This window comes from Scyliorhinus canicula, chromosome 11 (assembly GCF_902713615.1).
Source record: "Scyliorhinus canicula chromosome 11, sScyCan1.1, whole genome shotgun sequence".
Taxonomy (NCBI): Eukaryota; Metazoa; Chordata; class Chondrichthyes; order Carcharhiniformes; family Scyliorhinidae; genus Scyliorhinus; species Scyliorhinus canicula.
This window is the reverse complement of record NC_052156.1, coordinates 29,621,068-29,641,499: the sequence shown is the minus strand read 5'-3', so window position 1 is coordinate 29,641,499 and position 20,432 is coordinate 29,621,068. Positions and strand designations below refer to the sequence as shown.

The 20,432-nt window shown below is 46.3% G+C and overlaps 1 protein-coding gene across 1 annotated transcript in view; it reads right to left on the bottom strand.

Moving 5' to 3' along the window:
• The window catches only part of syn2b (synapsin IIb), a 497,087-nt gene that overhangs the window by 222,654 nt on the left and 254,001 nt on the right, over nucleotides 1–20,432 (bottom strand). The window contains 1 exon segment of the mRNA XM_038812667.1: nucleotides 19,928–19,985. Coding sequence (XP_038668595.1) covers nucleotides 19,928–19,985 — 58 coding nt within the window.

Here is a 20,432-nt window from a genome sequence, read left to right as displayed (position 1 = left end):
ATATTCTTTGTTGAATGGCATGGATTTATTTTCTCAACTGCGTTGCTGTACACACTGGAATGTTACATATAAAATGGCAGCAATACAGTTGTCTTTCTGAAAGTCAGCACTATAAAGGTGTTCAACTCCTTGTCCACAGGCTAGAAGGATTCTAGCTTTTGTTTTCACGACAATCGTAACCTGAGAAAGTGGGGCCTCACATGACATTTGACCAGTTTTTGGAACACCTCAGTGGCATTGTCAGCTAATAACTTTCCTTGCTGTGTTTAATGATCTGCAAAGAGCATGATGTTAAATGACAAAAATGCACAATATCATCAAAAGAAATAAAACATTTTTCTGACTACTCCATCTGGAGAGTAGGTCCCCGTTCATTTTAATGAGGCCACAAGAGAGTGGAGGACAGCTGTTAAAAAGTTAACAGGTTCAAAACAAGCCATTGCTTTCCTAGTCTTTACTCCCTTGGTAGCTCTTAGAATACAGGCTGAGTTCTGCAAATACTAGGAATGAGTGGAGTTAGCCACAGGGAGCTGTGGATGATCATTTTAGTCAGGTTCTACTATACAGTCAAACCAACTCAGCATTCACCCTCGACATATTCTCCAAACATTATCTAAATTTGAAGACAATAACTTTGGTGTTTTGAGAGTCATATATTTTTATTAAATACAAATTAGCTACAGTATTAACAATGTTTATCAATAACCCTTTCTATGTGTTAGATATCAGTTGAGAAAGTGGGCGAGTGACCTACTTCCATTGTTGCCACACTTGACCTGATCACTAAAGGGTGTACTGACTCAACTTCACACTTATGATAGTGGAAAGCCTTGCTTCTACTTAAAGCATCACTGTAAAAGCACATGGGTCTTGCTGGTTTTCATGGTCTAGTAAATCTCCTCATTGACTACGAGGCCAAATAAAGTTGTGTTGTTCCTTGTGTCTTAATAAAGCTCGTAGTCTCAAAGTTGGAGTAAATGCTTTATTGTGAGTTCGTTCTGTCTTCAGAGCTTAACTTACAGCTACCTCAATGCTGCCTGCCTGCCTGTGTCTTGCTACCAGTTCTCCCTTCTGTGAAGTGTGCCCTCACTTCCTGTTCCTCTGTATTTATAGCTCTCCCGTGCTCCCTCTAGTGCTTGCTCAGTTGTATTGCATCTACACAGATCTACAATCACCACAAAAGTTGTCATCACATTCTTATTAAATGGATAACTAGGGCATTAATCCCTGAAACTATGCAAGTTGCAATAAATGGTTAAGCCTAATTAATCCCCACACTGGAGAATAACAGGTTTTAATTAAGAAACTACTAAATAATTTAAACTTTTCATAGGGGTAAACAATTTCATAAAAAGTGCAAAAGCCAGCTACTGTAAGATTTTGTGAGACGTTTCATCACAATAATGTTTTTTTTCTCCGACTTCTAATAGGGACTTTGGCAAAGGAATGATAAACCTTACCATGATTAAATCTGGCCACACAAGTTTGTAACAGTGAGGACTGAGTGCCCATAGAAAGAGATTAAAGAACTGAATAAAACCTTGCAGCATTCTAACTTCAGGGCTCCAATGGCCTGATAAGTAGTCATCCAAGATTAAATGACAGAACTACATTTGTTACCTCCACCCCAAAATCTACAAACAGGACTGTCCTGGTAGGCCCATTGTATCAGCCTGTTCCTGCCCCACTAGACTCATTTCTTCCTATCTTGACTCCATTCCTTCTCCTCTTGTCCAGTCCCTTCCCGCCTCCAGATACAATACCTCTGATGGCGTAAACCATATCAACAACTTCCAGTTCACCAACCTTAACGGCCTCCTCTTTACCACGGTTGTGCAATCCCTCTATGTCTCCATTGTCCACCAGGATGGTCTGAGGACTCTCCACTTCTTCCTCAAACAGAGGCCTGAATAATCCCCCTCCACCACCACTCTCTTCCAGCTGGCTGAACTTGTCCTCTCACTCAATAATTCCTCTTTCAACTTGTCTCACTTCCTCCAAACAAAAGTGTGGCTATGGGTATCTTTATGGGTCTCAGTTTTGCCTGTCTCTTTATGGGGTATGTGGAACAATTCCTTGGTCCAGTCCTACTCTGGTCCTCTCCAACAACTCTGCAGCGCAGGTTCAATTCCCGTACCGGCCTCCCCGAACAGGTGCCGGAATGTGGCGACAAAGCTTTTCGCAGTAACTTCATTGAAGCCTACTTGTGACAATTAGCGATTATTATTATTATTTTATCGTTACATTTAACGATAGATTCGGTGCCGTTTCATGTTACCATCTGGACCTGGAAAAACTTATCAATTTTGCTTCCAATTTCCACCCCCCCCTATGACCTTCACATGGTCCATCTCTGACACTTCCGTTCTCTTCCTTGACCTCTCTATCTCTATTTCTGGGGTTAGAATGTCCACTAGTATCCATTACAAGCCCACCGATTCCCACAGCTACCTTGACTACAGCTCATCACACCCCACATCCCACTCTTCCATCACCCCCACCACCTCACCCTCTTCCCAAGAAGGTGCATCACCTGCCTTTTACCACCTCTCTACTCACCACCCAAGGGCCTAAACAGTCTTTTCAGGTGAGGCAGCACTTCACATGCACCTCCTTCAATCTGGTCTATTGCATTTGATGCTCCCAATGTGGCCTACTCTACACTGGAGAGACTAAACGCAGACCAGGTGACTCCTTCTGTCCATCCGCAAGCAGGACCCAGACCTTCCTGTCGCTTGCAATTTCAACACACCATCCAGCTCTCTTGTCCACATATCTGTCCTTGACCTGCTGCAATGTTCCAGTGAAGCCCAATGCAAACTGAAGGAACAGCACCTCATCTTATGATTAGGCATGTTACAGCCTTTTGGATTTAATATCGAGTTCAACAATTTCAGGTTGGGAACTCTCTCCTCCACCCCATTTTTTATTTCTATCAATTTATTTTCATCTCTTCCATCGATTTGTTTTTCCCTCACCACTGTCTCCTCCCCTCCACCCCACCCCTCTAGGGCCATCTGTTCCCTGTTCGGAGGTTATCTTATGACACACTGCTTACCTTTGTTCTGCCATTAATACATTCTGATCTCTTAATGTGCCACTATCAGCATCCTTCTTAACCATGATCAGCAACATTTGCATTCCCTTTGTACTCTTGTCCACAACATCTTTGTCAATCTCTCCCTAGCCTCCACCTATAACTGGCCCTCTATCCAGCCTCATTGTTCCAATGCCTCCCTCACCCTTTCCCCCAACAGTATAAATCTCATCCTATTTCCAGTTCTCTCCAGCAGAATCACCCAGACTCAAAATGTTAGTTCTGTTCTCTTCACAAAAGCTCTCCGACCCGCTAGGATTTTCCAGCATTTTCTCTTTTTGTTTCGGATTCCAGCATCTGCAGTAATTTGCTTTTATTATACATTTGTTCTCTGCTTTGTATTATTTATTGATGTAACATTAGTGTTTCAAATGGCAAGGCTCACTGGCCTTCGAGGCAGTTAACCATTGTCTTTGATGTGTCAAATGTTGGGGAAGCTGCTTCCAAATTAATGATGGAGGCCAGTATAATATTTAGCAACTAAATGGTTTCACTTTCTCATTTCTAACCACAGAAAGTACTTAGTATTGTTGAAGTGGTCAGCAGGTGTCAATCATAGCAAGAATGTTTATAAACATTGCAGCTAGGATCAATGGAGGGCATTTCGGATGCATTCAAGGGAAAGATAAATAAACAAGGGGCAGAATTCTCCGACCCCCCGCAGGGTCGGGGAATCGCCCGGGGCCGGCGTAAATCCCGCCCCCGCTGTGGCCGGAATTCTCCGCCACCCAGGAATCGGCAGGGGCGGGAATCGCGCCGATCGGCGGGCCCCCAGCGGCAATTATCCGGCCCGTGATGGGCCGAAGTCCCGCTGCTGTCAGGCCTCTCCCGCCGACGTGGTTTAAACCACCTCTGTGCCATTGGAAGCAGGCGGCGCGAGCGGGCTCCGGGGTCCTGGGGGGGGGGGGGGGGCGCAGGGCGATTGGACCCCGGGGCGTGCCCCAACGGTGGCCTGGCCCGCGATCGGGGCATTCTATTTATTCCGCCGCCGCCACGGCCTCCACCATGGCGGAGGCTGAAGAGACCCTCTCCACCACGCATGCGCCGGTGGTGACGTCAGCAGCCGCTGACGCTCCGGCGCATGCACGGACTCACGCCAACCAGCGAAGGCCTTTCGGGCCAGCCCCGACGCCGATCGGCATTGTGCCAAAGGCCATTGCCGCGAGTCGGCGTAGCGGGAGAATTCCGCACCTTTGGGGAGGCCCGACGCCGGAGTGGTTGGCAGCACTCCGCTAGGCCGGGACGCCCCGTCCGCCCCACCCCCGCCCCGCCGGGTAGGGGAGAATTTCGCCCAAACTTCCTGGCAGCTGTGTTTAAACCATTAAGCTGTCAATCTAAGGCAATTTAAATATACTCCATAGTGAAATTGAATGAATGCTTAGCATTTCAAAGGATCTCAGGAGGTTTCAAGTCCTTTCAAGTGTGGGATTTTGAAGAAGGCTCTGACACTTCAAATAGCAGCAATTTCAAAAGCACAAGGCTGAGGGAGAAGATGTGAGGAATGGGAAAGTGTTGCCGGCTTGATTCTTCACTGAACTGTCTGGTCTGATCATCAGCAGTTCAGAGTGAGAGGCCACTTCAGAGTTTAAACAAGTCAGACGAGGATGAAGATCTTGAACAGAGGGCTGCCTGAGATCATCAAGCCAAGAGTGATCTTCAGGTTCCACATGGCTAGCAGAGACAGTCCAGATATGGGACCCCAATCCTGGGGAAGGGTCAACACCTTATCCACAGCCCAACCCATCCAACCCTCAGGACTCTTGGTGGACCCTCCCTCTGCAGCCTGGCAGTGGCAGAAGGGCACATGAGTAATGGGCTTGACACCCCCACCCCCTCCTCAGCGTCCATCACGTCAGGACTGCACTAGGCAATACTTACACCAAAGCCTCGTTGGTGGAATTCCTGCTGTAGGGTGTTGGAGCATAACGGGGGGAAGGTGGGCTTTCCAGCAAGTTAATGGCATTCAAATCAGCTGTTTGCATTTTCCCACTACGGTTCGCAGGCTGGCTGTGGAGTCTGGAGATGCCTACCGCCTGGCACAGATCCCGTTTTTGGCCTGACATGGGGTTTTCCACTCAATCGGGATTCCCGATCTTCATGGTGGGGAACGGAGCATCCTACCCTCAGTGTACTCTGTGTCTGTGTGGGCTTCCTATGGTGCCCCAGTTTCCTCCCACAAATCCCAAAAGATGTGCTGTTAGGTAATTTGGACATTCTATGTTCTCCCTCTGTGTACCTGAATAGGCGCCAGAATGTGGCGACTAGGGGTTTTTCATTGCAGTGTTAATGTAAGCCTACTAGCGACAATAAAGATTATTATTATTATAAAGTTCACCTGAACTACAACCTTCTGTTGAATTTGGCTAGGATGATCACAAGAGCCTTCACTGCAGGTGTGATTCATCAGACTTCCTAAACACTTTAATCAAAACAAGGTTTATTCTACTAATGTAGTTATCACACACACACATATATATATATACAAACAAATTACTGCGGATGCTGGAATCTGAAACAAAAGAGAAAATGCTGGAAATTCTCAGCAGGTCTGGCAGCATCTGTAGGGAGAGGAAAGTGCTAGGGCGGAATTCTCCGCTCCCCACGCGGCCTGGGAGAATTGCGGGAGGGCCTGCCGACATTTTTTACGCCCGCCCTGGCATCCCCACGATTCTCCCCCCCGCCCCTCTTCCTCTCGGAAAAATCGCCGCTCGCCATTTTTCACGGCGAACGGCGATTCTCTGAGCCCGATGGGCCGAGCGGCCGGCCCGTTTCACCACGGCAGCAACCACACCTGGTCGCTGCATTCGTGAAACGGGCGCCAGATGCCCGTTTGGGGCATCTAGGGGCCCGATTTGGACGGGAGCACCGCAACTCTGCTCCGGAGGGGACAGGCCCGCGATCGGTGCCCACCGATCGTCGGGCCAGCGTCCAAAACGGACGCACTCTTTCCCCTCCGCCGTCCGGCAAGATCAAGCCGCCACGTCTTGCCGGGCGGCGGTGGAGAAAGACGGCACCGCGCATGCGCGGGTTCATGCCGTCTGCGCGGTGATGTCATCCGTGCATGCGCGGGTTGGAACCGGCAACCCGCGCATGCGTGGATGACATCATGAAAAGCGCCGTTCGCGCATCATTTCTGGCGGCCGAGGTCGCAGCTGGGAATGCCGGGGGCCCGCTCCTAGCCCCCCGGGTGGGGGTGAATTAGGTGCGGGGAGCGGGCCCCGAGGCCGTCGTGAACCACGGACGAGTTCACGACGGCCTCCGCGATTTTTGGCCTTAGCGGAGAATACCACCCCTAATGTTTTCGAGCCCAATGACTCTTTGTCAAAGCTAACAGACAAAGTGGGAAATATTTATACTGTGGAGTGAGAATGAAAGGAGAATCATAGCCACAGAAACTCAGGGAAATAGGCTGCTAATAGCCACAGAAACCAAGGTGAAAGAGTGCTAATGGCAGTCCCCAGAGAGAACAAAAGATGTGAGAGGCCAAACAGCAGAGAAACTAACATTAGAGGCTAAACTGTAACAGATGGAGATGTGGGGGGGAGGGGAAGGGGGAAAGCAAAGGGGAGAAGGGGTAAGGAAAGGTGGATAAGATGGAGCGGTTTAAATATATATTAAGAAAGACAAGAAAGAAAGAAATGGTTAAAGACAGTTGAAATGAAATGGGATGAAAACAAATGGGTTGAGGTGGGATTGAGCTAATCATCTGAAGTTGTTGAATTCAATGTTGAGGCTGGAAGGCTATAGCGTGCCTAACCAGAAGATGAGATGTTGTTCCTCCAGTTTGCGTCGAGCTTCACTGGAACATTGCAGCAGGCCAAGGAAAGACATGTGGGCATGGGAGCAGGGTCTTTTGTTAAAATGGCATGCAACAGGAAGGTCAGGGTCCTGAATGCACACTAAAATATATATGTAGAAACACAGCAAGAATTTTTTTTATCAATTACAAACATAAAGACACCACACAGCTACAGTAATCTATGTATATAACACTTAATGAATGCCCCCTTTGCTGTTCCAATTCAATAACAAAATCCAATTAAACCACAATCGCTTTTCAAGCCAGCTCATTGTATTCTCACTTGAATGGAACTAGTCCTTTTCCTGAAATTCTGATCCAGTTCCAACCAGCAGATTCAAACTCCTTCCGGAAAGCAACTATAGCTTTAACGTTACCAAGGCAGTTAGCTACAACCAATGTGCTTTTTACCGGAACAGCTTTTAAAATGAAAGCAGAGAAAAACAGAGAAAACACTTCTTTCTCCTTCTGCAGTCCAAAGCAGTCAAACTGAAACTGAAACCTAAATACAAAATTCTCTCACCTGACAGCCCACAGCCCAATGTGCTACAAGTCACATGATGTGGAGATGCCAGCGTTGGACTGGGGTGAGTAGAGTAAGAAGTCTTACAACACCAGGTTAAAGTCCACCAGGTTTGTTTCAAACACTAGCTTTCGGAGCACTGCTTCTTCCTCAGGTGAACCGAGTGCTCCGAAAGCTCGTGTTTGAAACAAACCTGTTGGACTTTAACCTGGTGTTGTAAGACTTCTTACTGTACAAGAGACTAAACCTTTCTTAAAGGGACACTGACATGACACCTTCAGGTCGGGGTTCATATCCTGTGGGTAGTTCCTCCAATTGGGAGGAATCTCCACCCCCTAGTCACCTGAGTGGCTCATGCTCTGAAGTATAGGAGTGGAAGTGGATGCGATACAAGTTCTGTCCCCATAGGGGTCATAACACAGCACCACCCCTCCCCTCCCCACTCTGGAGAAATGTCCATATCCTCAGGTGGCCGCTTGGGTTATGGGTGGAGGTCCAGGGATGGTACAGCTGGCCCGGGAAGTGTCGAGCGCGGCTTCTGCAAGGGCCATCATAGCTGGCACGGCTTGGCCAGCAAGGCTGTCAGTTCAATTGGTGCTGGCATATAGTCAACGGGCAGTCCAATATCCATATCAGAATCTGCGTCACTGTTTACGCTATCGCTGGCCGGATCCGCGGGCTTATCATGTCCCTGGCACCCTGACGTTCAACAAGAGGTGGAACAGGCGAGTGGGGTCCTGGCATCTCCCTGGCCTCGGGGCTCCACCTTGAGACGGAGTCTCAGACCTGCGTGGGGAGTCCGGGCCTCCCGCCGGTGGTTCCTGGTCACATCGTCGTATATGGCTCATGGTGTGCTGTGTCTCGGTACCCTGTACCTGGATCATATAGGAGACTGGCCCAATCGTGTGGAGGACTACCCCAGGGAACCATGTGCTCCATTCCTGATGATTCTCATATAAACCGCACAACTGGTTGTGAAGGTGCGCACTTAAATCCCATCCTCATCACCAGTGTTGTAGATGGAGGCAAAGACTGCACAAGAGGCCAGGCTGACAGGATACAACTCTCTTTATTCTCACACTAGATATTGCAATCACTCCTCTCTACTCCCCGCAGGGTCAACTTTATATCCTGTGGGAAGTTCCTCCAATCGGGAGGAGGCTCCACCCCTTAGTCACCTGGACAGCTTATACTCTGAGGCCTAGGAAGGGAATCAGATGCAATTCAAGTTCCGTCGCCATAGGGGTTCCGTAACAATGCGGATACCGAAAAACTGCAAATCACTTTCAGGACTGACAGGGCAGCTGATTAAATTATTTTATATTAGAATTTTGTAATACCTTGCATTGCTTCTTGCAGAAATGTTATGTCGCACAATATATGAATAAAGTGCAAAGCATCAGTTGATGCATTAAGTGGCAAATCAATTAGTGTGACACAATCTTCCACTCTAATCTCTTGCTGCATATGCCGATCCATAAAAATACATGATTGAATTTTAATATTCAGAATGTTAACACATAAAGTGAATTTGATCAATTTCTTGCAATAACAGCAAAATATGGCAGGTGCTGGAGATCTGAAAAGAACACGGAAAATTTTGGAAAAACTCAGCAGACCTGATAGCATCTGTGGAGGGAGAGAAAAACAGAGTTAAAGGGTGGGATTCTCCATCCCGCCAGCCCCATTTTCCAGCGCAGCGCACCCCCGCCAGCAGCGGAATTCTCCGTTCCTGCAGCCGGCCAGTGGGGTTTCCCATTGTGGCCACCCCATGCTGTTCGGAAACCCGCGGGCAGGGTGCTCTGCCGGCGAAGCGGAGGATGCCACTGATGGAGAATCCCACAGAAGGTATTTGAGTCCAGTATGATCTTCTTCAGAGCTCATTAACTTCCTGCCTCCAGAGGATGCAGAGATTATAGATCACCACGAGATAGAAACCACAGGTCATAGAGTTATAGAGCTTTACAGGACAGAAAGACACACTTCAGCCCATTGTGTCTGCACTGGCCATCAAGCACTTATCCATTGGGGTATCATGCAGTTTAAGGTGTTTGCGATCATTTCAGAGGTGATGAGGACCAAGTAGCTTTCAAGACATAAAGGAAGCGGGATCCGCCTATCGATGACTTCAGCAAAAAAATCCTGTTTGCTACTCGCATCTACCTTCTCATCAAAATTAGTGATGGGAGAAACTTCACCGCCAACAAATTCCGTCAGGAAAGGCTGTACAGCTCACAGTTTCCATTATCCTAGAATGACTGATATTTCCAAAATAGAATGAACTTAAATTTTAATTTTGTGTTAGTATGTTTTTATAGGTGCAGACCATGTTTAAAGAAGAGCCAAAGGATTACTGCTGTTACTCAAGGAATACACAATAATTTTAAATGACATTCCTCGACTAGTTTATTCTTGTATTCTTAATTTTATCTGGAGAGGGGAAATATCTCTGAAATACTGGAGGAACATTTTAACCAATGTTATCAACCGTAATTTCTATATCAGGTGACCAAGCCTCTTGAGTCCTTCTCCAGAAATAATTATGCACCAGTTTGAAATATTAATGTTAGTGAGGATTATGGGTTGGAACAAATTAGCCCATCACACCGGGAAACATGGCATCTAGGCTCACTTACTTGTGAGTGAGATCCAATGTCACCCTTACAGTAGCAGCAAAACCTCTCCTGATTTTAGTTGAGGGAGAACGGGCTTACACAGGATTCCCAGCCATTAATTAAACTCATTTGTTCTTTTTTAATTCACCAACGAGATTTGGGTGTTTCTGGCTGGGCCAGAATTTATTGCCCATTCTTAATTGCTCTTAAGGTGGTAGTGAGCTGTCTTCTTGAATTGCTGCAGTCCATGTTGTGTAGACATACCCTTAGTGCTGATAGGGAGGAAGTTCCAGGATTTTAACCCAGTGACAGTGAATGAACAGCGATATAGCTTGAAGTCAGGAGAATGAGTGGCTTGGAGGAGAACTTCCAGTTGGTGGTGTTCCCATGTGTCTGCTGTCTTATGGTAGCGCTCATTGTTTATGAAGATGCTGCCTAAGGATCCTTGGTGAGTCCTGCAGCGGATCTTATAGATGGTATTGTTCGTTTCTGGTCGAGGGGCTGAATGTTTCTGGAAGTGGTAGCAATCAAACGGGCTGCTTCATCCTGAATGGTGTTGGAGCTGCACTCATCCATGTCAGTGGGGAGTATTCCATCACATTCCTGACTTGTGCCTTGTAGATGGCAGACAGGCTTTGGGGAATCAGGGGGTGAGTTACTCACCACACGAGTCCTAGCCTTTGATCTTCTCTTGTAGCCACAGCATTTACACGGCTAGTCCAGTTCAGTTTCTGGTCCTTGGTTACCCCGGGTATGTGGGGGTTCAGCGAGGGTAATGCCATTTAATGTAAAGGGGCGTGCAATAAGCCAATTGACACCAATTATCCCTGAAGCCAAGCCAATTTAGTTGTAACTTTTGGATTAAATGGAGGCCACATGGTTTTTCTATCCCCTCAAAAGGCCGCCTCTCAGGGGAGGATCCCGCAATATCAGGCACTCTGTCCCTGATCGATGGGCCCAACCTCTGGCAGGAAGGTGGCCATGAAACCACCCTACTGTTCTTGTTTCTGACCACTCCTGACTCCCTTCCCCATGCTCCCTGGCCTTTGATTCCTATCCCACCATCACCCATCATTGGTGTGGGATTCCACAATAATCCTGGTCCTCTGGTGGGTGAATTGACACGCTTGCTGCCACCAGGTGGAGGAGGGGGGCCCTGAAGCATAAGGAAGGCATGTTGGTGGCCCCTTGATTCCATTGGGCCTAACCCTGCACAACTAATGGGGGTTCCCAGCCACTTCTCCAACAAGTGGGCAAGACCCTCGCCAGCCCAAGGGAATCCCAGCTGATGTGATAGATTTACTGGGCTGTTATACTCCACAAAAATATTATCAAATTGACAAGCAAATTTAAATACATTTATGAGTACGTGATTCCCATTAAAAAAAAGTGAGGTCTGATGTCAAGTCAACCATTAGCCAGTATACAGAAATAAATTGATTCCATTGAGATTCTATACAATGGTCCAGATTTTGCTCTTAAACTAACGGTGAGGATAATACCATTGCCGCTAGTTGTGTGCAGGAGGTACAGCAGGACCAGGCTGATGTCCTCGGGTGAGTATTTGTTAGAGTGGTTGGGAAGGATTTAAACTAAAATAGCAGGGGATGCGAACCTTTGCAAGGAGACAGAGGAGGAGGAATCAAAATAAACAAAAGACAGTAAGAGGACTAAGAGAAGTGATAGGTAGAAAAATCAAGGGGCAGAATCAAACAGGGCCATAGTGAAAAAAGTGACGTTGAAAAGACAAACCTTGAGGCTTTGTGCCCTAACACACGGAGCATTCGCAATAAAGTGGATTAATTAATCATGCAAATAGAAGTTAATGGGTATAATACAGTTGGGATTAAGGAAACATGGCTCCAAGATGACCAGGGATGGAACTGAACATCCAGGAGTATTCAGTATTTAGAAAGGACAGCTGCATTGCTGGTTAAAGAGAAAATTAAGGCAATACTGAGGAAAGATGTTAGTTCCGACGATGTGGAATCTGGAGGGGTGGAGCTGAGAAACACAAAGAGGCAAAAACATTAGTGGGGGGTTGTATATAGAACCCCAAACTGTAGTGGCGATGTTGGATATGGCATTAAACAGGAAATTAGAGATACACGCAATAAAGAAATATCTGTAATTATGGGTGACTTTAATCTGCATATAAATTGGGCAAATCAAATCAGTAACAATACCGCAGAGGAGGAATTCCTGGAGCATATGTGGGATGGTTTTCTGGATGAATACGTTGAGGAACCAACTGGAGAACAGGCCATCCTAGTCTGGGTACTGTGCAATGAGAACTGAATCATTGGCAATGTAGTTGTGCGAGACCTCTTGGGATGAGCATATGGTAGAATTTTTCATAAAGGTCGAGGGTGACGTAGTTGATTCTGAGGCTAGGGTCCTGAAACTATGATGATATGAGGCACGGATTGGCAATGATCGATTGGTAAACATTACTTAAAGGGGTGACTGTCGATAGGCAATGGCAAACATTCAAGGAACTCATGGTTGAACTGCAACAGCCGTTGATTCCTGTCTGGCACAAAAGGTAAACTGCGAAAGGTGGCCAAACGATGGATTACAAGGGAAATTAGAGTTAATATTAGATCCAAGGAAGAGGTATACAAATTGGCCAGAAAAAACAACAGATCTAAGGCTGGGAGCAGTTTAGAATTCAGCAAAGGAGGACCAAGGGATTGGTAAAGAAGGGGGACATTGAATATGAAAGTAAACTTGTGGGAAACCTAAAACCTAACTGTAAATGTTTCTCTAGGTATGTGAAGAGAAAATGATTGGTGAAGACAAATGTAGGTCCCGTACAGTCAGAAAAAGGGGAATTTATAATGGGGAACAAAGTAATGGCTGACCCACTAAATACATGTTTTAGTTCTGTCTTCACAAAGGAGGACACAAATAACGTTCCAGAAATGTTGGGAAACCACAGGGTTTAGTGAGAGGAAGGAACAGAAAGAAATCAGTATTTGGGAAGTGGTGGAGAAATTGATGGGATTGAAGGCTGATAGATCCCAAGGCCTGAAAATCTACATCCCAGAGTACATAAAGAAGTGGCTCCAGAAATAGTCGATGCATTGGTGCTCATCTTCCAAGATTCTATTGATGCTGAAACAGTTTGTACAGATTGGGGGTAGATAATATAATCCCACTATTTAAAAAGGGAGTAGAGAGAAATCAGGAATTATAGACCAGACAGCCTGATGTCAGTGGGGAAAGTTCCAGAGCCCAGGATAAAAGATTTAATAGCGGAGCACAGTGGCAGAATTGAACACAGTCAGCATGGATTTACGAAAGGGAAATCATTGGCATGATTTAGTGACTCTTGGTGGGGCGACTTGGTGATGCAATGAGGCCATTGAATCTCACGAGAGGCTTCTTGCGAGATTCATTACCCTCAAAATGCCTTGCAGGATTCAATGCGATCTTGTAGGACGTCATGATCGGGATCTCTGGATCCCAGCGAGGTCGAGGTCCAGATTAGCATATCTAAATGAGCCATGAGGCTCATTTAAATATATCTGTGCAGTATTCTCCTGGGACCCTGGGAGACCTCACCAGGGCGTTGTCTTCACAAAAACGTGGACCAAGCTAATGACACCTTGGGGGTGGGGGGTGGGGGAGGGGAATCTCCCAGACCATTAGAGACCCCTGGATGGTTGGGCTCTGGCAGGGTGGTACCCTGCCACTCCTGCTGGCACCCAGGCACCTTGGCAAAGCCAGTCTGGCACCTTGGCACTGCCACCTGGGCCCCCTGGCAGGGCCACCATGAAATCAGAGGCAAGTCTCTACAGCGGTGGCTTCATGTCTGGCTTGTGGGTGCTGGGGAAAGGGTAGCAATGCAAAGAGAGCGGGGCATCAGGCCATGCATTTGCAAAAGCATTTCAAGATTGTGCGTTCTTCCACAGCTGGGATAGTTCCATTGCTATGCTTGGAGTGTGGCTTCTGAAGCAATTAATCCTACTCAAGCAACACAAATTCCTGAGAGTGCCCATGATTGCTCCTGCTGTGGTAATCCATCATACTCAGACTTCCCAATGAACCGGAGTGTTCTGCGGCTTCAGAACCAATGTGCCACTGGACAGGTTTGAGGGTTCTCTGGCAACAGGTGGTCATGGATCACTCACTGAGTGTGGTGCTCCAAACACTCAGCACTATAGTTGTATGGGCATGGAACATTAACCCGCATGATCCAAGCAAACTGCTCAGCCTGGGAATGCAGGTTAAGCCGCACTTGTGCTGAGAGCACAGGGTGCAACGGAGTGGCCGAAGCTGCCACCACTCTGTCATGTGGTGTGGGGTGAATGTGGGTGGAGCTTTGGTCAGGCATCAAGCTGACTGAAGGTTGGGCATTTATTTGGTGGCAAGGCCTCTCTGGGAGTTTCCTATAACTTGAAGAGTGTTAGCCATGTGCAGGGCTGCCCTAGTGTCTGGATTACTGAAGCTCTGGATGGGTGAATCAAATGCTGTCCCATCAGTGATCCCTCATTAAACCCCTGCCTCTGCATTTTCTAAACAAAATCCCGCACAGTACAGCAGAAAAAACGGCACTGTTATCTGCTGATCAAATGCCATATACCCTCCCAAAATCAGACTTTGCAGATTGCTGGGACGCGTCGCCCAGTGATTATAAATCAACATTTATCTTCCTTTTGATCTAAAGCTTGATTGAATTTTACCTGCACTCTGGGGGTGAGATATTGCAACTGCTATCAGCCTTGGTTTGGTCTGTTGGAAACCGAGTTTAAACATCCAAAAATTGTTTCACTTACACTCAATCACTGTGCAAGGAGGCAAAATTTGTATTTCCATTAGTCTGGATTCTTACATACTTACAGGAGAAGACCGCACTGTAGAGGAGACCGCATTGTAGAGGAGACAGCAATTGAAAGAAGTGCAAGTGAATCACTGCTTCACGCAGAAGTATTTGGGGCTCTGGACAGTGAGGAGGAAGGAGGTAAAGGGACTGGTGTTACACCTCCTGCAATTACATGGGAAGGGAAGGAGGTGTTGTGTGTGATTGAGGAGTGGACCAGGTTATCACGAAGGGAACGATCCCTGTAGATTGCTGACAGGGAACGTGACGGGAAGATGTGTTTGGTGTTGGTATCATGCTGGATTTGGCAGCAATGGTAGAGGATGATCCTTTGTATACAGAAGCTGGTAGAGTGGAAAGTGAGGACAAGGGCAACGCCATCATGGTTCTGGGAGGGAGGGGAAAGGGTGAAGACAGAAATGTCAACCACAGTGAGGGGGGGACCCCGGTTAGGAAAAAGGAAGACGTCTTTCACAGTAACTTAATTGAAGCCTACTTGTGACAATAAGCGATTATTATTATGTCAGAAGCGCCATTTTGGAAAATGACATCGTCAGAAGAGGTATAACTGGTGCAGAGAAACTGGAGATTGGGATGGACTCCTTACAGGAAGTGGGGTGTGAGGAGCTGTAATCAAGATAGCTGTGTGAGTCAGTGGGTTTATACTGAAGTTGGTAGAAATTGAGGCAGAGAAGTCATGGAAGGGAAGTTTTGGAGATGGACCATTGTGATGGTAAGAGGGTGGTGGACATTAGAAGAAAATTGATCAATCTTTCCAAGCCCAGATGAGAGAATGAAATGGAGCCTATACAGAAATGAAAAATAACCGAAATGAAAATTATCAAGGTTATCGATGTAATGGAAAAAGAGTTCTGGGAGGGAGCCTGAATAGTTCTGGGACAAGGAATTTTTAAAAAAAGAGAATATTTATCGTCACAAGTAGGCTTACATTAACACTTCATTGAAGTTACTGTGACAATCCCCCAGTCGCCACATTCTGGCGCCTGTTCGGGTACACAGAGGGAGAATTCAAAATGTCCAAATTACCTAAAAGCACGTCTTTCAGGATTAGTGGGAGGATACCGGAGCACCTGGAGGAAACCCCACACAGGCATGGGGAGAACGTGCAGACTCTGCACAGAAAGTGTCCCAAGCCGGGATCGAACCTGGAAACCAGGTGCTGTGAAGCAACAGTGCTAACCACTGTGCTACCATGCCACCCACATACCGCAGAAAAAGACAGACATAACTGGGGCCCATGTGGGTGCCCATAGCCACACCTTTTATTTTGTGGAAGTGAGAAAAGTTAAAGGAGAAACTGTTTAATGAGAGAACAAGCTTAGCGGAGGGTGGTGTTGGATGGAGATTGTTCGGTCTCCATTCAAGGAGGAAGTGAAGAGCCTTCAGAACATCCTGGTGTGTGTTTAGAGATTGAATGTCCAATAGTGAAGAGGAGGCGGTTCGGGCCAAGAAACTGAAAATTGTTAAAATGACATCGGGCATCAGAGGAATCATGAATATAGATGGGAAGAAACTGGATGTGAGGAGAGTAAATACAGTCAAGAAATGAAGAAATGAGTTCACTGGGGCAGGAGCAGACTGACATGATGGGCCTACCAGGATAGTCTTGTTTGTGGATTTTGGAAAGGAGGTAGAAGTGGGCTGTGTGAGGTTCGGGGACTATGAAGTTGGGGTCTGTGGAGGGTAGATCTCCTATAATGATGAGCCCTCAGGTTTATGTCAACTAAGTGAAATATCATGCACTATTTTCTTTTTAAATGCATACCTTTTAAAACTTAAAGCCCAGAGTTAAATCCCTTGACAACTTTGACAGTTCCAATGAGTTTTGACAATTCTTTGAGACCTTTGACTGTTCCAGTAAGTGTATGCACTTTTTGCACACAATCATTTTCTACTTTTAACAATCCTAAAGTGTGCCTCACCTCTCCCAAAGGATGCTTTATCTATCCCAAAGGCGTGCCTTGACTCTCACAACGGTGTCCATATCCAAAGGGGAACCTAGCCTCTCCAAAGGGGCACCCCGGCTATCCAAACAACCCCATCAAGTTTAAATCAACTCTTTTCTGGTCTAATTTACAGTAGGTTTCACACATCTGGCCTACCAAAACCCGCTTCAGTGGATGCGGCTGGTGATTTAGATGGTCAGCTGCCTCTGTAAACCACGCATGTGTGAACCCTGGCAAACTCCAGTCCTGCCCCCTCAAAACTAGGAAGTGCTGAGTTTAGGGGAGGGACTTAGAATTTCCATTTTCATCATGACAGAGATGCTCTCATGGTAGCGAAAATTCAGGCCTAATTATTACAAGTGAGGAGTTAATTGATGTTGGAGACTGTTTTTAAATATAGAATTTTTATTTTCTTTTTACATTTGTTCTCAAGCTCTTAATCCAGTGTTTCTATCCCTCTATTTATTTCTCCTTTTGTACCTGATTTGGCATTGAATGCACCCATTCTAATTTTCACTTTCTCAGTCTTTGTGCTGTTTATTTCTCAATGCCTCAATGTGACTGCTTAAGGAGATACACAGTTGTTTGCACAGTTCACCTGGATTTCTTTGATCCCTCACTCTGACATTCAAGTCTCACTTCCAGCAACCTTTTGTGCAGTAAATTCAAAAACCTAAATGTGCAGTGTCTTATTATGCTCTTGGCGTAGCATAAACTGCTTCCTTGATGTTCACTCTGACAAAGGTTCAGACGTGGAGATAACTTCAACACGTTTATTAAACTATTAACAATTTTCCTTGTCCGATTCGCCACTGCTGTTAATCCTGATATAGTTACTCAGACTGACGAACCAGTCTGCTACAATCCAGGTGGTGGGTGTGATGTTGAATCAACCCTGTGTCTGTACTCACTGAGTGTCTCCACTGGAAAGAGGAAGATCATGTGTGCTGTGTCCTTTATATATGGGTTGGTGTAATGCCCTCCTGTGGTAGTGTCACCTCTGTGTGTATCGTGAATGCCCATTGGTCGTGTCCTATCTTACTGACCTATTCGTTGAGTGTCTGTGTGTCATGTCTCTGGTGCTCCCTCTAGTGTCTAGCTAGTCTACGTGTACTTACATTAACTCCTTGTGTAATTACAGTGATGCATATCACCACATGCAGTATGGCCGTTAATTATCAATGGACACCATTAGATGTTCTGCTGCAGCAACATGTTGCTCATTGTCTTCTTTTTCACTAACTTTTTACGTTTTACTAATATGAAGAGTTATGCCTCAGTGGTCAGATTTTCACTCCCTGTATCTGTGTGTAAGAGTCAGGTTTCAGCCAGGTCCATGGTCAATTGATGAGAAGGGAAAAGGAGAAATGTTCGTGGTTTTAGGAGGAGCAGGAGGGCACCTCCAAGGCCCACAAAAATGGTCTGGCCTGCTGCTGCATTGGTGTTGAAGGTCTACCCCATTCCCGTGACTTACTTTTTTTGCCACTGGTCTAATTTTCCTTTGCTGAATCTGGTGCGCTGTGAAGAGACATCTATTTGGACCCTTGCAGCTCAGCTGGTGTTTATGAAAAAAAGGCGGGCCCTCAAAACTACAGGGGCCTCTTGGTAGCCCATTTGGCTTTTTGGAGAGCGCACTCTGCAGGTCAATCACCCAAAAGTCAAAATAGATCCCGACGAGGAAAATTCCATTCAATTGTTGCATAAATAGAAAAAGGACGCTTTGAGCTATTGCTGTCAGATATTGGGCTCAATTTAATGGCCTCGCTGCACCTGACGTGGTGACAGGACGAGGCCATTAAATTTCACGAAATGCCTCTTGTGAGATTTGCTATGCTCGGATCGCCTCGTGTGATATAACAAGATATCGCTGGGCAAGATCCAGATTAATATATTTTAGTGAGCCATTAGGTTCATTTAAATATGTCCGCACCCGATTTTCCCAACGTCCAGGAACTAATGGCTTCATCTCGGAGACCTCACCATGGCGCATTTTGTACTGGTCCACACAAATGTGTACCAGGTGTAACAGCACTGGGGGGGGGTCTCCCAAACCATTTGAGGTCTTGAGGTGGTCGGGCAGGTTGGTACCCTGGCACTCCTGCTGGCATCCAGACACCTTTGAACTATTGGCCTGACACTTTTGCACTGCCAAGGTGCCCAGGTGCCACTTCTACACTGACAGGGGCACTGCCAGGCTGGCACTGCCAAGATGCCCAGGTAACAGCTTGCCTTGCCAAGAACTGGCCCAGTGCCTTACCCTTAAGATGTGGGATGGGGAGGGGCTTGTGGACCCCCAAGAGGTAAGTTGGGATAGCGGGGAGTCTGGCGGATGCGGTGGGGATTCCAAGGAGCGTTGAAAGATCGTGAGGCATTTAAAAATGGTGCCCGATCAGCTCGTCAGTGCATGAAGTGGGGTAAGTGTGGTCTCGGTAGGGTGTTCCCGACCGCCGCTAAAAAAAACAACAAAGTCCCATTAGATAGCAGGTTGGTTCAGAGAGACCCCGCTATACACATCCAAAACTGGTAATGATTATTAACCTACTGAACTTGTATTTTGATATCAGCAAGTGATGTTTTCTGTTTTTCCACAAAGGCTAATGGAATACATGAGGCAAACGAGACTGTGTCATGCAAAAACTAAAGCAAATATTCAATACTAGATTGATTCTAGAAGGGTTGGCAGATTTTAAATTTCATTCCTTATGTGCTTTGGATATTAAGATCATGTCCGAACAAATGGTGGTGCATATTTTCATTTTGCATTGTGCTGGCATCTGAAAGTAATTGTCGTTATTCTAGTGCCTGCTGTCAGTCCCTGAAGACTCTTGTTTGTTGTCACCTAGTTAGAGAAACTGCTTCTTATAAATGACAGCTCGTCAATCTTTACCATTCAATCCAGCGGTGTAACAGGACAGATGCTTTATCAATGTCACTGGCTTGCAGGAAATTGTCAAAACAATCTTCTATTAAATGCCAACTTATTAGTCAAACAGATTTAGCATTACTCCAGGAGGCTAGACTATTATGTGCAAACATTAATCACAACTCACACACATTACATGCTACTCAACACAGTTTTGAAGATAGAAAGAAATACTGACCTGTTCCACTCTAATATCATATTCTCCATGGACCTTTTTTCCACGAAATAATTTTGCCCTAAGAAAAAAGAAAATCATAAATGAATCACCAATTAGACACTGACTACCTCAAGTAATACTTAGACAGTACTAGTAAGTGTGTTAACCACCTCTTCTTTTTTGCTGCTTTAGAATGTCATGAAGCTGTGCCGGACACAATTAATTTGATATCTTATTGGCAGGTTCCAAATACTATTTTTTTTTGAAGGGACATTTCACTAGAACTCAGAAACACTGACTTAAAATGGTTGCCAATTTGCCGCATTTCATCGAGACAAAAGGGGCAGGATTCTCCGGTCTGCCAGCTGCGTTTTCTTGCACCGTCAGCCACAGCCGGCAGTGGGGTTTCCCATTGTGTCCGCCCCTTGTCGTCGGGAAACCTGAGGGTGTGGGTGCACTACCGGCTGACCGGAGGATCCCGCTGATGGAGAATCCCATTGAAGGTCTATGGAGGCCCCAAAGGACA